This window comes from Gallinula chloropus (assembly GCF_964237585.1).
Source record: "Gallinula chloropus genome assembly, chromosome: 28".
Lineage (NCBI taxonomy): Eukaryota > Metazoa > Chordata > Aves > Gruiformes > Rallidae > Gallinula > Gallinula chloropus.
Window position 1 is genome coordinate 4,650,721 of NC_140113.1, and position 16,781 is coordinate 4,667,501.

Below are 16,781 nucleotides of genomic sequence, written 5' to 3' on the forward strand. Positions count from 1 at the left end.
TGAGAGTTTAGACTCTGGGTAAGCCATGGAGATCAATTTCCTTTTCCAAGTAATCCCAGAACATCTCCCTTCAAGACACTGTTTGAGACAGGCTGCCAGGTATGGGAGGAATGTTATGTCTGCTAAGTATATGTGTGAACACACTCACAGACTCAAGGAACTGAGAGCTTTGTCTGGGTTTGGCTGTATTTATACATAGTCCCTGTGTACAGCAGGGAAGAACAAGACTAAGCCACTGCAAGCCTCTTGTCTGGGCTGGAGGTGGTGGTGAATGAAATGCTAAACACACTTGGAGACACATGTCCCTCAGCAGACCTGAGCTGGGATGGCCCCAGCAAGGGAGTCACAGCTCCACTGTCTTTCCCTAAACCAGCTTGCACCCACTCAGATAGTTTTCACATCACAGCTGTTCTTCCACAGCCTGGTCGCCCATAAAGCATGAGGACTGTGTGGGTTTTATCATTGTTCTGTCTCATATGGTGACAAATGTTGTCTGATCAATTGTCTCCCACAGAAAAACCTGCAGCTCTTCAGGCTCAGAGCTGTGTGGTGGCCCAGCTCCTGCAAACATCACCCAGGCTCCTCACTGATCTGTCCTCAGTATTGAAGATCCTCTGAAACCTGCAGTGATCTGCTCAGAGTTGCTTCAGGGATTTGTTACTCTCCTTGCACTGAGGGTTCCCAAAGTCTTCTCTGTAAGTGTGAATTCTTTGAGGTGTTTGGGTTGATGGCTTGCAATTTTGCTTTAAGGTTACTGAGCAGCTATTTTGCTTCAGTGTCCAAACTGTCCTCTTTTCCTGACAGCACACTCTTTGTCCCTTGCTCAGTTTGTTTTTTGGAATCCTCAACCTCTCTGAGGAATATGAAAGCACCTGGGTTGTGCATTAAGGAGAGAGGGAGTAGTCAAACCTTTGTGGCTGACTAAGGGTTTCATCTGAGGAGGGCACTGCCTGAGTGAGTGCCTACTAGTGCTGTTGGCAGATGTGGTAGGGTGCTGCTAACAGAGGTGTGAGCTGCAGGGAGCTCAGTGATGGTGAGTTCTTGGGTGCACTAGTGCACTAACACTGTGGTGAGGCTCTCAGGGTCTCTGCCTCTCTGTTGCTGGCTTCTGGCTGAAATGTCTCAGGGGAAATCAGGCACAGCTTACACAAGTGCTTAATTGCTTGTTTGTTTATTTGTGGCTTCAATTGTGCCTCCTGGGACTGCATATATATTCTCCTTGTTCTGCAAAACCTTCTTTCACCCTTTCTAAAACCAAAACAACCTGAGGAAGCAACCTGGAGCTTCTGCAGGCATCGCTGTCTCCTCTCCCCTTCTGCAAGGCTCAGTTCTGGGTGTGGGTTTCTGTTTGGAGCTGTCACCAAAGTGCTTCAAGGAAGGAGCTGGGCTGCTGCTGTGGGGAGCTTTCAGTGGTTAGCAGGGGCGATCGGAGCACCCTGAGTAGGGCAGCAGCATGGAACAGGTATCAGCTTGCAGGGTGATCCCTGGTGGTTGCTATGGCATTTCATTTCTGGTTCTTTGCATGGGGAGTTTAGAGTTATTCCTTGGGCAGCAAGCAAGCTCAGAGCAAGAGCTTCTTCCCTTATGTGTATCTCCATCTGCCTCTTCAGATGGAGATACACAGATCCCCTGTTATCTCCTGCTCTGAAGAGACGCTGAGTTCAGGGCTGGGCTGTATCTGCGTGCCTGCCAGGGCTCCTTTTGTCTTTTAGGGGCTGCTGGCAGTTACTGACATCCCAGCCCCATCAGCTAGCTGATTAATGAAGCTGCTCAGGCAGGATAATTACTTTTGAAAGCCACCTCACTTATCCAGTGAGCTTCTAATCACCAGGATTCTGCAGGAGATGCTGAGATACTCAAAATCTCTCCAGAAAGTTAGGAATTTGGAGCTGGGTTTTTACTTTTCCTGTGTGTCATGCTAGACCTTAGAGCAGAAATGCAGCCTGTGTTGCTATCCTCTAATCTGCTTAGAGCTTCATAGAGATGATGTGGTTTCCAGGTGTCTACAGGGGTGTGCCAATTACCAAAGCAAGTGTGTTTTCAAGGTGAGGGGCTGGCTTGTCAGGGTTTATTTGCTAACATGAAAACTCTGGACCTGAAAACTCTGGATTGCCTGGTTACAGAATACAACACAGCAGCATCTATCCAGAAAAACATATTCCTTCCATCTTCCTGCAGCAGATCCAGCATCCTGTTTTAAGACCTCTCAGCCACACCACTGGCCGTCTCCTCAGCGATAAATAGCCACAATAAAAGGCAATTCTACCCCCAGGGAATCTTTTCATCGAGTTAAGTCTGTGAAATGGTTATGGCCCCTTCCCCTGCTGTGCTTTTTACAAGAGAGATTACTGCTTTCTAGAAAAATCTTTGTAACACCTTTTACGTTGCATTCACTGAATTAAATCCAACCACAAACTAGGTAAATTTAAGATAAATTAAGAAAACAAGGCAAATGGGAGGAAAAGTAAAGGCATGAACAGCACCCACATACATGCACCCTCTTCTGCTCACTGACAGACAGGTCTTAGACCTGTCATATCTGCAAAACAAAAGACACAGGGAATATAAAGGGCATTTTTCTGCTTACGTGTGTTTTATAGGATGAGATTATAATTTATACAGAACTTGAATATTCTCTCCCCAGAATTATGTAAGAATTTATGGCACTACATAAAGTAGTACAAAGGGGAATGCTAAAATTAGGACTTGCTGTGTCTGCAGCTTTCCTTGGGACTGGTCTAGTGAAAAGTGATCCCTGATGAAGTGTGTGGTGTGTGCTGGGGCCAGGTGAGGAAGCAGCTCCCTTGGGTCAGGAGTTACTGTGCTGCTGTCCAACAGGGAGCAAGTGCTCTCAGCATAGTGCCCCTGGAATAACTCATTTGCTCTCACCGAGGTTGCAGGAGATATGGGAAGGGCTTATATCCCTTTATACTCCAGCCCACATGAATTCTGAACCTCACAGTGAGAGTGGGTTTAGTTTATAACCCCATCTTTTGAGGAAATCCAATCCCATGTCATGTCTTTCACCCCAAAACTGTTCCTGAAAACACACGAGGTCTACCACACCTCGGGCAGGTGGTGTAGGCACAGTCTTCACACTAGCTGTACGTGCTCCTGATGTCAGATTGTCTGCAATCCCATACATTCCTGCCAGAAGCTGCAGCTCCTGTGAATCCTGACTGATCTGCTTAACCAGGAACACCTCCAAACAGCATGTTCATTGTGTTGGGTCCAACTGGAGGAGACGCTGCAGCATCTCCTGTCTTTGGAAGGCACTTTGTGTGCAGCTGAGCCTGTCTAAGCCTGTGTCATCTATTTAAAGCTGGAGACAGAGTGAATGATTCTCCAAAGAGAGGGGAAACTGAGTTTTGTGATTCCTGAAAATCTGAGTCATCACTTCCCACTGCCAGCTCCCACTTTGGGAGCTCGGTCTGGCAACTGTGTCCCAGTAGGCAGAGGAAGCACCAAATATTTGGGTATTGTCCAAGGAGAGAAGCTCTTCACAAACACTTCTTGCTCTTGCAGTGGTAGATGGGAATCAAATGTTGCCCAGGGCTTTGAGGGAACCTCCAGACTTTGCTGCCTGGTGCACAGGTGCCATTAGTTCCTGAGTTAGTGCAGAATTCTCCCATCTCTGACAAGTTCTGCCTCCAATTGGGTGTGATGGAATAATGCTGTGTATAAAATGCAGCAGGTTATGGGCATCTTTGCTCTCAAATGAAGCTGTGAACTTGCAGCTTCTCTGCCAAGCACAGTAGTCTCACTGCACTGTAACACATTGCATGCTCTAGCAGAGAGAATGCCTGATGATGCATTCAGCAGTTTCAGAACTTATTTACCTGCAAAAACTGAGCTGGTGAAGATGTGGACCAGCTTGGAGGGCTGGAAAGGCAGAGGAACCATCCTCCCACAGAGAAGATCCCAGCATGTAGCTGGGCTGGAGCTCACGCTGCGATCTGCACTCCCTGAGCTCTGCTCAGCAGAGGCTGCTCATTAGCAAGGAGATGACTAATGGCACTGAACACAGTCTGAGGTGCCTCTCTCTCCAGAAAGCTGGGAACAAGTAGGGAAATACCATCTTTGTCCACCAGCCCTTGGAATGTACCAGGAGACAAGGTGACTGGTGCAGGCATCTCAGCAGAAGCCCCACCAGCACAGTCTCCACCTCATGTTCAGGGAGCAGGCTTTTTGGTGGCTGCCTTCCATGCTGGTCTGTCTCCCAGTCTGCACAGCACGTTGCTATTGTGGTTTGTTTCTGTATTCCTTCAGAAGAGCTTTTCCCAAAGAAAAGCTGCTTTCTCTGTGGAAACAGAGGTGGTGCTGTACCAGCCAAGCACATTCACTCTCTCAGAACCACTTTCTGCTTCCCCACTTTCTCTCAGGAGACCATAATCTGTTATTTCTGAGGCTTTTTGCCCTTTCCAGGAATCTGAACTGGGCATGTCAGAGAAAACCAGTATCAGCCAGAGCAGGTGCTGTGGTTTTTCTTTCTCTTGTGAAATGAGATTGAAGAGGCTGATGTCTATCCTTGTCTGTACTCACTCTGTATCCCTCTGGCAAAGAGGAATAATTAAAGACAAATTAGGAATCTGTATTTCTGGGCAGACAATGCTTGATTAATCCCCACAGTCATTTAGCCAAAGAAGAAGAGATTAACTGCCATCCTAATCTATCATAAATCAAACAGGCAGGGAGACAAAGCATCTTACCTTGGCACAAACATTGCAGAGAGCTGATGGTAGGGTTTAGCCTACATTAGTCTAAATATAATTTAAACCAACATTAGGACTGTAAACTCGTGGATTTTCAGACAGTTCTTCAAGGTGTGGCAAAGTGTGATGTGCTGGATGCATCTCACATGGCATATACCTGTCATTATTACTGATTACACCAATCCTTGCTGCTAACAAACCTGAGAAGATCAGTGCACTCACTGATTCAAGCAGTTGGTTGCTGTGGGACCAGAAGTCCCCAACTAGCAGATCTTTTTTTGGAACATCAAGATCTGAAGGCTCGATGGAGAAGCACCAGGGGCTGTGCTAATTGGGAAAGCAGCAGCTTGCTTTCTGCAGGAACAGAGTGTGTGTGTGTGTTTCTGGTGAGCTTTCTGTAATTTGCAGACCAAAATCAAACAAACCCAACCAACCAAATCTTTCCCAGGGATTTCCTCAGGCTATAAAAATTTTCAAGCCTCTGAAGATATCAGACCTGTTTTCCTGCATTCTGTGTTTGCAGTCTACCTGTACCCTAAAGCTAAGATGGAATCACTATCTCTCACCATTCTTCCTAAAAACCTTACATTTGCATGCTCTCTGGAAAGAGTTTCCTCCCCAGACTCTCTTTTGGAACAGCAAGGAAACAGCTGGTGTCGTGAGAGGGAATATTAGCAGTGGGGTTTCTCTGGGGGTGATGTGTGAGAGGTGGGAGTGCAGGAGTCTAAAAGGGAGACCAGACTCCATGGATGTTGATCTTGGCACTATCAACATCTCTTGTTTGTCAGAAATGTCATCACAGAGGTGAAGTGAGTAGCAACTGTGAGTCAGGTGGCAGCGTGGGCTCTGGGTGACAGGGAGCTCAGTGTTCAGTGAGCCATCGTCCCCCAGCAGCTTGCTCACAGCCTGCTGCCTTTACATACCATGGGATTAAATTCTTAGCTGGGAGGTGATTTTGTGGGTGTTACCAAGTAAGAACTACACTGTTGGTGTCTGAAATCCAAACCCCTTCAACTGGCCTTTCCTTACAGTGGGTGGGCCACAGGACAAGCCAGATCTCCTTGGGGCTGATAGCAAGAGCATCCTAAAGAGGCCAATATCAGCCTGCTGTGTGCAGCATCACCTCACCAGCTGTTTTCTCCATGCTGGTAGCTTGCCTTGCCCTTGTCCTGCATTCCTAGGAGAGATGGAAGGAGCTCATACTAAATGCAAATGATCTTTGTGAGCTTTCTGGAAAATCTTTCATAGATAATTCTGATTTCTCACTGTTCTGACAAACAACTAAAATATCTTGAGAAAAAAATCCTTGCTGCAGCAAAAAGGCTGTCAGAAACACCATGCTATACCAACCCCACCTTCCATGTAATCCTCAGCCTTGTGTCTTGCAGCAGCCAGACAGGTCCTCTGAAGACTAGAACAGGGACTGTAAAGCAGGGAATTGTAGCTAAGGGCCCAAGGAAAAGTGCTTCTGAAGCTGCAATTTCTGATGCTTCTCTGCATCGTGTGTACTGTACACACAGTACCCTGGTCCCTTTACCCCTTTAAACCTCCACACAGCTGTGAAACAGGCTGCAGGAAAAAGCAGCAGGTATTTGGCAACGATTCACCTGGCAAGTGTTTAAAGGAACAATTTCTCTGTTGCTCAGGAGATGACCAAGATAACAACCACCTTTATCTTCTGGGTCTTTCTGCTTAGCTGGATTCTCTGATTTGCTTATTCTTGGGGCAAAATGCAGTTGATAATGAAAGGAGAAGGGGAAAACAAGAATGGGTGTTGCTCTGCCTTGGCCTCCTGTTGCATGGGCTTTGCCCTTCCTCACACAAGCTCTGGAGTATAGAAAGTCTGGTTTTTTACTTTCCTGTGAAGAATGATTAATGTTTACTATAAAATGGGCTTGGCTGTCTGTAAACACAGGAAGGGCTGTAGAGCTTTCCCTGGGAGTGAAGCTGCTCTGCAGCCATGAAGAAGCTGGGTCTGGCTCGCTCTGTGTGACAGGCAGGGGCAACCTGTCACTCAAGGAGAAATGCTGAGTGCAGCACCCCAGACACTTTGCTTTTTCCATCAGGCAACTGGGGCCTCTTTGAGGATTAGACCTATTGCTAATTTTAGCTGCATCTCACCAGTTATTATCAGGAGTTAACAGATCAGAACATCTTTGCAGGGAATGACGTCTGTCCCATGGCAGTCTAAGCCCTGGCATGCTTTTCTCCTCCCCTGTGCTGCAGCAGAGTTTGGAGCTGGGGCTGTTGTGCACAGCCAGCACAGCATGGGACTCCTGAGACATCACAGGATTTTCCAAAGCCCTTGAAATACCAACTCTCATCAGCCTGCTCTTCCTTCTTGTTTTGCCCAGGTCCTGAGCAAAGTGTGTTGAAGGGGACAGAGCCATCATTTTCACCTCTCTTGGAATATTTCCCCTGTCCTCAGTTAGCAGCTATGATTTGACTTCATCCAAAAGACAGTGGAGCAAGGACTCTGGCACTCAGAAAGCAGGGCAGCAGACTCCATATACCCAGTTGCTTCCATGTATTTATAACACACTCAGGCAAACTAGCAGGACCTATCAAAGCCTGATCTCTTCTCAGGCAGAATCACACTGTCACTGGGTCAAAGAGACTGCAAGTAGGTTGAGGGGTGTGGGGCCTCTGAGACCACTGAGAGTAAAAGAAACACACGTACTGCCTCCAGTGACAGAGTCACTTCACAACTTTTATTTGTTGATGGCTTTTATAAAACAAAATTCCCATTGAATTAAACATCCCACAAAACATTTAGAGTCTTGTGCATGCTAGTGATACATCAGGTGTCAGTAGCCCAGTATCTGCAAAAGCAGAGTTGAGCTGTCAGGTGGAATTCCTCTTTTCTGCCAAAGGGGAGGGAAGCTCACAAAATTAAGGCACTGTCAAAACCCAAGCCCACAAATCATTTGACCTTTTGTACTGGCTTTCATCTGGCTGTATACAATGATTTTTAAATTTTTAATTAACCATGGATTTCAGTTTTGAGCAGGGACATGCAAAAAAATAAAACCCTGGTTTTTCTTAAACCCTCCTGTTCATATTCCCAGTTGCAAGATGACTGCAACAAGCTTTATTGCTGGGGATGGCAACGTGCTCCTTAACTGAACTCCCAGTGTCACATCCCCACACAAGCCACCTTCTCCACAGCGACCCCTTGGTGATTAAGAAACCTCAGAATGAGTTCTGCTCTCTTGGGTGCAATACTTCATATTACACTTTTAGACCAAAATCAGTGACAAGAACAGCTTAAACCTATTCTAAAAGCTGGTATTTGCTAAGCAGCACGTGAACAAGCTGACAGACTCCTTCCTGAGCCATGCAGGGCATTTCACATTCTCCTTCACTGGGCACAAGCTGCTGTCAGACCAGTAGTGGGGCTGAAAGGGGGCTACAAAGGATGATTGGCATCTTTAGCTGATGTGCTTTTATCAATCCTTTAAAGTCATTTTAATCAGCTGATGTGAAATCCACTTCTCAGCCTTTATATCTGAATTTAAGGATGTAGGAGATGTCCCTTCCTACATCTGGGGAGAGCGTTCAGGCCTGGAGCACCCCAAAACCACTGCTCCAAGCACAAACCAGCAGGTAGCTGTGGGCTTAGGACCACACTTAGAATTACCCAATTCTCTGTATAAAGACACAAGGTTTTAAAAAAGCCAGTTCCAGGTCCCTGAATTAGGTGCCCTGGCATTTATAAATAAATAGTAATAAATACCTACACTCACACACCCTTCCTGTATCCCACAGTATTACAAACAAACCAGAACCATGCTTCTTCCTAGTGAAATACATCAGGTTTGAGGTGGGACACACTGTGATTATTAACAAGGTGCAGCCACGCTCCACAACAGGTTAGGATAGTAACAATACTGGTACACAGCAGTCAGCATTCCATAGCTTCAAAGCTCTTGCAAACACAGACATGGTTAAGAAAGTAACAATGCTTTAGCCATTAAGAATCAGAGAGAACTCAGGGGAGAGAACCAGTGTTTGGCCAGGACACCAGAGTCGATGTCCTTACTGCATATGAAATGTCACATTAATTGGAGATATGGCAGATGTGGGAGCTAGAAAAAGTTCAGTCACACTCATGAGAGACCGTTCAAGTTCCTTGAGTATGAAATCCAGTTTCCACTCTGTGTCTAAGCAGTTTGTTGTTTTGGCAGACATCTAAAAGGTCAGGGAAAACTCAGAGGAACTCTGGAGTTGCAGGAGCACACGCCATTACCTTCATTCATAAACTCAAGGAAAGGTTTCAGGTCAATTGAAAAATGCTGTATCATAACTGCTGACAGCTTGGGAAGTGGCATCCACTTATCACCCTGCACAAAGCTACAAATCCCTGAAAATATGATAAGAATAGAGAGACAGAGATTGAGAAGCAAGCAGCAGCACACAGAGCACAAATGAAATTCAGGGACCCGCCTGGCAGTATCCTGGCTTCCACCCTCCTCGAGTCAGAAGGACTGGAGGATAAAGGAGGTCACAGGTGGCTTTGAGGCTCAGCTCTGGAAGTGTTTTCTTGGCCTATTTACTGTGTGGTTGCTTTTTTATTCTGCTTTTTTTGCTTTCCGTTTCCTTGTGCCTTCATTGAGCTCCTCTTTTGACTTTGCAGGAGGCGGCGGAGGATGGGAAACCTCATGGGAGACCCCGTGCTGATTGTGGTGATGATTACTGTGTCCACTGGAAACAGAGCCAAAGAAAACTGGGCAGATGAAGTTTTCCACTGGAGCAAAAGGTGAGGCGTGAGAGTGAGTCGCTGTCATGAAAACCTGCCAGGCAAGAGTGAACACTGAGAGTTAAAGTGAAATGCTGACAAGTAAGGTGCATTCCACTTAACCCAGATAAAAATCCCTACTACTCAAAGCTACATCACAAATATCTCCTACCATACTGCCTGTAAGATGGGCAACTTAGTCATTTCCTGAGCAGATCTCCCCTGGGATGTCTACCCAGGGTCTTCAGTGGTGTTTTAGGAAGGTGAACAGCCCCTGGTTAGGCCTGCCCCCTTTCTCTGGTTCTGTAGCTGTGTTAGCTGCAATCCTGCTGTACACTTACCTTGCAAACTATCATGAACATGGTGAAAAAGAAGATGAGGTTGGCTTCAGAGATGGGGAGCCAGTGAGTCTGCTGCAGAGTGAAGAGGACTGTGCCGTACAGACTAGCCTTCGTAGGGCTAGAAGAGAGGGGGAAAAGAAAGACATTTTCTAGGAGGTTTCAATCTTTTGTATCCAGTCAAATAGGTCTTTAAATTCTATTTTTGGTCTGACAAGAGAATTCTCAGGCTACCTACTTACAAGGACATATGAAGAATTTCATTTGTGTCTGGCTTCCAGACCCCACGCAGCAGCTGCTCAGCGTTAGACATCAGGGCAACGCCAGAGCCTGTGAAACAGCAGAAGTGAACAGCTAGATGCACACCAGAAGAGAGCTCTGCTGGTTTTCCCACATCCCCAAGGGATAAGGACAACTTCAGGGAAACAAAAGGTTCCTGACATCCTTCCCAAATGTAAAAGAAGTTAGCCTAGAGCAGCAGAGCAGGACAAACGCTCTCTAGACTTTACCCATAAAGTGATTCCTGATGCAGGGAGGGGACATTCACCTCTGTTACGTTTACTGATGCTAAATGCTTGCTCCAGACAAAAGCTAAAGGAAAACTAACGGGGCAGAAAGACAGAGGCAAAGCCAGAAAGGGTAGAACACAGGAGAAAGAATAAAGAATTTCTGAATTCTACACCCATATTTCATAGTGTTTCCAGTTCTTGGTGCCTCCATTAAAGTTAAACAGTGACTCATCTGATGACCATCCCACTAGGATGGATAAACACCCACATTCCAGGGGACCTGACTGATGGAAACCTGACTGCTGGTCGGTGCTCAGGGATATGGTCACCTAAAACTTCACTCCCAGATGCTGGGGTGCCTTCCTGCTGTATTCCCAGTACCTCACCTTTGACCCATCCAGTAGCCATCATGATGAACCACCCGTGGTGGTAGCGGTGGTGAGCGTGGTGGACCCCGGCTGCGATTTTGCGAACTCTCACCACCTCTTTCATTGCCACAAAGATGAGCTTCATAGGTAGGAAGCTAACACACTTGTAGAAGATGTTCATGGGACAGAAGAATATCAAATACCTGGAACAAAACCACAAAGAGTTTAAGGACCCGTTTGCTCGTCCTCATCTGAGACACACAGAGAGGATTACGGGTGCGGTGGCGTTAGCCTGAATTATGTTGGGGAAAAGGAAGTGCTGGTTCTGCCATACAAAAGCACATACAACCCATACACACCAAGGAAATTAAGCTTGGAGTAACTGTGGTTTATTTGTGCACATTTCACTAACACAATGAAGAGAACTCCCCCAAATCTGCCCCTCCTCTCTGAGGGGTCAGTGCAGTGCTCGCTGCTTTGCGGTTTGGCCTCAGCCCAGCTGCAGCAGCTATGAATAGAAACGCTCAGTGTTTGGACTGGGCCCAACCCAAAGCACTGGACAACTGGTCAGAGAAACTGGAAACTAGATCTAGAAGGACAAAAGACTCAAACACTGCTTCACCCCACCTCTTCTTCCCCAGTTAATCCCAGCAAGATAATACCTGTGTGTCACACACCAGATGGTTCCGTACCCAGCCAGCAGCACCTTGTGCTGCATCAATGAGGTGAAATGCAAAAGACTCACCAGACTGCTGTGGCCAGGATGACGCTGGAGTTGTTGCTGAAGTAATCGATAGGTGATTCTCCAAGTAACAGGTCAGCAAGTATGTAACTCCCAAAGCAGTGGAGCATAGCACAAAGCCAGGAGGCAAACGGGCTCTTACGAGACATCTCCACCGCTCCTGCGAAGCAAGTGGTACATGAGAAGGTGGATTTGGCCAATAAGCAGAAGCTCCAAGACCCTCTAAGAAACAGCCTTGTGGTGGGTGTTCTCCAACAAAATCAGTCAAAGAGAAGTGCTTGTAAAACAAACCACAAAAAGGAGTGTTCTGTGAAACCTGAACAAGTACCAGCTATTGCCAAGGAACAATAGGTGTGATGGCAGCTCGCAGACCCCCCCATAAGGTCTCAAATGACCTGAGTCAGTGGGAGCTTAGGCACTGGCTAAGAGGTTCTCTCCTGCATTTGCTGCTACTTCTGCAGTCAGAAAGAACATTTCTTTTCCCTTGAAATCAATGTCTTTTCACAGTCTGAAAAGGAAATGCATACTAGTACCATTCTCTCCATTGCTTCAACCTAGGTGCCCTGTAGAATTCATGAACAATCTGCTCAGCTCTTTCATTCATAAGATAACCTGCAAAAACAGAACAGTGATTCTTAACCTTTATTTGACAGGAGTTGAGGATTCTTCCTTGTTCCTGTACTGAAAATACAACCGGATACTGAAACAGCAGGACTGTTTGTAATACATTATGGTCTCCTCCCTCAAACTTCTGTTGCCTTTTTTTTCCTCCCTCTAGCCATTTTCATCCATCTCTGTACTTCTTCAAGGAAGTCTCTCAAGAACATCAATTCTGTGAGATCCTTTCATCATGTTAAACTGCTCCAGAGTCCTTTGTGCAGCCTTCAGATACAAAAGTGTTTGGTAAGCCCATAACAGGCAGGCAAAATAAAATAGAATAAAAAAGAGAATGCTAAAATGTTTTGTCAGTGCTACTAAGGCTACTGAGGATGGCCTGCCTTAAATAGCAGTGAGTGAATCAGCGTGTGCTAGAACTGTGACTGCTCACGCTCTTCATCCTCAGAGACATTCGAACCAGCTGAAAGCACAGCGGGAGCGAGACAGCTGCAACAGCCATGATGTGAACCTGGTTCTGTCAGAACTTGAAGTTTGGCTTGAGGCTTAAATTTAGTAAGGTTTGTTTTTCTTTGGCTCCACGGAGCCAAGGAGGAAACAGGACATTGCTGTCCCGACAGCGATCTTCAGCACAGGAGCTGTGGGGAGAAGCAGCGTAGAAATCTAGTGAAAAGCACACCCCAGCCGCCTCCAGTCCATGTGGATTACTGGGCTGATGGATTTTTAAAAGCTGCCTGTTAACTGTTCTGTTCTGGACTTACTGCTGGAAGACAGCTGGGCGTGATCATGCCTTGAAAGCCCAGCACTTCTGCATAGATGGAGTTTAAATACAACACTGTGGATCTCACAACCGGAGGATTTAAACATCATACCCAAGTGTGGGGGTTTCCCCTCCTTGTTTGTTGGGCAGCTGTACTGAAACTGCTCAAAGCAGAGCATGAAAAGTGCACACACTATCAAAGCTACATGGAGAAGGTGACGTTCAGAAAGGACCAAGGCAGCATCAGGGTGCAACAGCACAGAAGGCGAAAGCTAAGATGTAGATCTATCGATTGCTACAGGGGAAACTCAGGGGAACCAGCACAGCAAGGTCAGTTTGGGTGCCTGGGGACGGGTAGGGCAACGCCTGGAAGGTGGTAAAAGCCCCAAGGATTTACTTACAGCCCTCCTGTATATAAATAGGAGGAGAGCACTGCCACAAAAATAGACGGGCCAAGCAACTGGAGGGAAACGTAACACTAAGACTCGGGACAGCAGCAGAGAAGTGGCTGAACTCGAGTGCTCGCTGCGGCTGGAATCCCGTCTTAAATAAAGGTTAATCTCCAGAATCGCCTGGCCGGTTGCTGCTGGCGCTGCTCTGTGCCTGGAGCTCGGGGCAAGCAACGCGCCGAGGCTCCGAGTCCCGCTGCGCTCCCGGCGCTCGCTCGCCCGCTCCGGGCCCCCCCAGCGCCAGGAGCCTCGCTGCTCGCCCCGGCCCGCCCGCACGGCCCCGGGCCAGTCACCGCCCGAGCCGGGGGCCCGGCCCGCCCCCGGCCCTGACTGACGGGGCTCATCCCGAGGCGGCCGCCGGTTTCCCCGGCGCCTGTCCCGGCGCTCACCTGGCTCGTACTTGAGGTAGAGGATGGAGACGATGAAGTAGGCCGTGTCGAAGAGCGGGAAGACGGGCAGGGTGGCGAAGGCGGCCGCCAGCTCCCCGAGCTGCAGGGCCCCCGCCAGCTCCATGGCGGCAGCGGGCAGCGCCGGCCGGCCGCCCTCCCCGCTTCCCTCCCGCCCTCCGCCGCTCGGCCCGGCCCGGCCCGGCCCGCCCCCGGGCCCGCCTCCGGAGGGGTGTCCCGGGGCGCGGCCTCGCGTCTAGCGGGGCTGGGGCGGCGGTGGGAGGCGTGACCGGCGCAGCCTGAGCCCGTGGGGCGGTTCCCAGCCCGGCCGCCGCAGCTGTCCCGAGCGGGAGCCGTCCCCTACCCCCACCCCGGGCCCGGTGCCACCCCCGGCCCTCCCCGGGGAGCGCAGGCGCCGCACCGGCCCCGGCAGCACCCGCCCTTTCCGCTTCCGCCACCGGAGCCGCCGCCATGATCGGGGACCTGCTGCTCTGCGGGTAACGGGGACGGGTCCGGGGAGTCGGGGGCGGCCCGGCCGTTCGGGTCCGGCCGTGCCTGACGCGGCCTCTCTGTCTCTCCCTTAGGACGCTGCTGATGAACGCCGGTGCCGTGCTCAACTTCAGGCTGTGAGCGAGCGGGCGGGGAGGGCGGGAGGGCGGCGGTGCGGGGGGGCCCCCTCCCCATACCCGGTAACGGGCCCTTCTCCTGTCCGCAGGAGGAAGAGAGACACCGAGGGCTTCGGCGAGGAGTCCAGGGAACCCACCACCGGTAACCGAGGGGAACTGCGGAGCGGGGTGTGGGCGCTGCCGCTGCCCGGGGCTGGCTAACGGGCACGGCTGGTGGAGAGGCTGTGCTGAGGCTGTGTCAGGGCGCCGGGGCTGCTGAACCCCGTTTGGTTTGGTTTTATGTGGATGTGAACGGCTTCGGGGCCGGGGTAATTGCTTTACCAAATCACAACCTGCATTCTTGCTCTGTGATGCTTATGTACAGGCATGACAGACCCAGCAGGGGATCCCGAGTTGGTGCTTTGAGGAGAAATACAAACCCATGGGTTTGTTTCTGCAGTTCTAACACAGGCACGTGTTCCCCTGAGGTAACGCCCTGCTAAACCTGGCTGCTGTCCTGGTGTGCTGGCACCCACGGTGCTCCTTCTGCCTGCTGGTTAAAAGCCCCAGGAAGGCTGGAAGCCACACAGGGATCTGTCCTTCCCTTTTTAATAGTGCCACCCCTTTTACTGCCACGTGCCATTACAGGGACACACTGAGCATAACATGGGTTGCTTATTAAAACTTCAACTTCCAGGTCTTTTGTTGTCTGACCTTTTGGGTTTGTTTGTGGTGTGGAAAATGTGGCTTGTCAGTGCACGAGGTATTTTTCACACCAAGAGCTGCTTCTCTTCATTTTTAGGTGACAATATCAGAGAGTTCTTGCTGAGTCTCAGGTACTTTCGAATCTTCATTGCCTTGTGGAATGTCTTCATGATGTTCTGCATGATTGTGTAAGTAACACTGTGCTGCATCTGGTCCTCTGTTTGTAGGAAGTCACATAGATTGGGATTTTTCTTGCCCATGTATTTCTTTTTCAGATCTCTTTCCCTTCCACTTCCTTGTTCCATGATTCCTTTTCATGTCACCTATTTCAATCTTCCAAAGAGACATTGCTTTACCTCACAGTTTTTGGCTAATGTGGGCACCTGTAGCACATGAGAACCTCAGTGTGTAAGTCACTTAGTGTCAGATGCAGCGTCACTTTTGGGTTGCTGAGATAAATCATCCTCTGGGTCAGCGATCCAGTTTTACTTTGGGGATGTTTTTCATTTGGGGGGGGGCTTGTAATAGAGTGGAATCCCCTTGAGAATAGTCTCTGGAAGCAGCAGGTATCGGTTCTGCTGGGCAGGCTGCTTTCCTTTCACTTAGGTAGCTATATGGCCCAGCGTATGGGGGAGCAGAACCAGCAGCCAGCTGGGTGCTGCTGGTGTGAGTTGGAAGGGCACTGGTGTGGCTGCTCACGGCTGCACCCTCATCTCACTACTCTTTTTTTTTTCCCCCTGTTGCATCCACTAGGTTATTTGGATCTTGAAAGTCACCTGCAAACGTGTCTTGTTAACTTGGAAGAGACTTTTGGCTGGAAACAGAACTTTTCTATACTGTAAAAGATGATGATGCTTTCAAACTACAGCCCTGGGGTAGCGGCCCGTCACTCAGTACAAACTCCTAACGCGCTCGAGGGATGGGGCACGTCCACCCTCATCAGCCAGTGACACAGTAACACAGCCCCTGCTGGCTCCCTCCTGGCAGGGGGCTCGAGCCTCTAGGCCCCCCGAGCCAAAACCTTCAAGTAAAATTATTCCACCTTTACTGAAGCAGAGAGAACTTCCAGTTGTTTTGCTGGGCTTAGGGCACAGGGCCAGCACGCAGGGTAGAGTTGGAACATGACTCAAGACCAGAGTCTCAGAACTCTGCATTGATAATCACTCCCAGCTCATGACGTGTCTGCTGATGTCACTGTTGCCAAGGTTACTTGGAAGTCACGCTGCCCAATTCTGGTTTTTATACAGTTAAGTGTTAGTGGAACTTCTCCCTATTCCATTTAGTTTTGTTGGAGAAACAGAAGAGGCTGGTTAAGAAAAGCCAGATTCTCACCTTCCACTGTTTACCCAACAAAACCTCAAAGCTGAGCTTTGTTCTGAGCAATATGTAAGGGATTCCAAATAGGAAAAAAAAACCCCAAAACCTAATTCTGTAAACCAATCCTAAGGAATAGTTTTGAGAGAATCTTGGATTTGGTTGAATAAAGTTGTTCTATTTAAGGATAAAATGCGTGTTTGCTGCTGTGTTCGTTCTGTCACAGGAGAAATGAAGTCAGTGTTGGTGCTTTTTGAGGATGTTTAGCAGGTCTCGTGTCTGGTTGCGTGTTGCTTAGAACGACCTTTGAGCAGCAGCTTTTCCCTGGCATCACTAAAGAGTGCACAGTGCTTTACATGTCAGGCTGTAAAAACTACAGGTGGAGCTTCCTCAGCTTCCGTTTCTCCTGCTGAGTGCTGAGGAGAGACAGAGGCCTCGTTGAAAGGAGTCCAGGGTTCAGGTTTTAGGGAGTACTTTGAATTTTAGCTGGATGCAGGTGGGTAGCCAGGTGCTTGCAGAGCGAGTCACCCTCTTGCATTA

At 48.8% G+C, this 16,781-nt stretch overlaps 2 protein-coding genes across 3 annotated transcripts; one reads left to right on the top strand and one right to left on the bottom strand.

Moving 5' to 3' along the window:
• Nucleotides 1-7,401: 7,401 nt before the first annotated feature.
• TMEM38A (transmembrane protein 38A) lies at nucleotides 7,402-13,804 on the bottom strand. Its single transcript, XM_084276354.1, has 6 exons — nucleotides 13,621-13,804; nucleotides 11,411-11,567; nucleotides 10,684-10,868; nucleotides 10,031-10,118; nucleotides 9,792-9,909; nucleotides 7,402-9,505 (listed from the first exon to the last, which is right to left on the bottom strand). The coding sequence occupies exons 1-6, from the start codon at nucleotides 13,742-13,744 to the stop codon at nucleotides 9,284-9,286; spliced, it is 894 nt and encodes a 297-aa protein (XP_084132480.1). The 5' UTR covers nucleotides 13,745-13,804; the 3' UTR covers nucleotides 7,402-9,283.
• A 238-nt stretch (nucleotides 13,805-14,042) lies between these two features.
• On the top strand, nucleotides 14,043-16,428 carry SMIM7 (small integral membrane protein 7; the record flags this gene model as incomplete). Of its 2 annotated transcripts, XM_084276325.1 has the most annotated exons (5): nucleotides 14,043-14,114; nucleotides 14,202-14,243; nucleotides 14,333-14,385; nucleotides 15,025-15,115; nucleotides 15,681-16,428. In XM_084276325.1, the coding sequence occupies exons 1-5, from the start codon at nucleotides 14,089-14,091 to the stop codon at nucleotides 15,694-15,696; spliced, it is 228 nt and encodes a 75-aa protein (XP_084132451.1). In that variant the 5' UTR covers nucleotides 14,043-14,088. The 2 variants fall into 2 exon arrangements, with proteins under 2 accessions (XP_084132451.1, XP_084132452.1); XM_084276326.1 differs by lacking the exon at nucleotides 15,681-16,428 and having other exon boundaries at nucleotides 15,025-15,119.
• Between the last annotated feature and the right edge of the window lie 353 nt (nucleotides 16,429-16,781).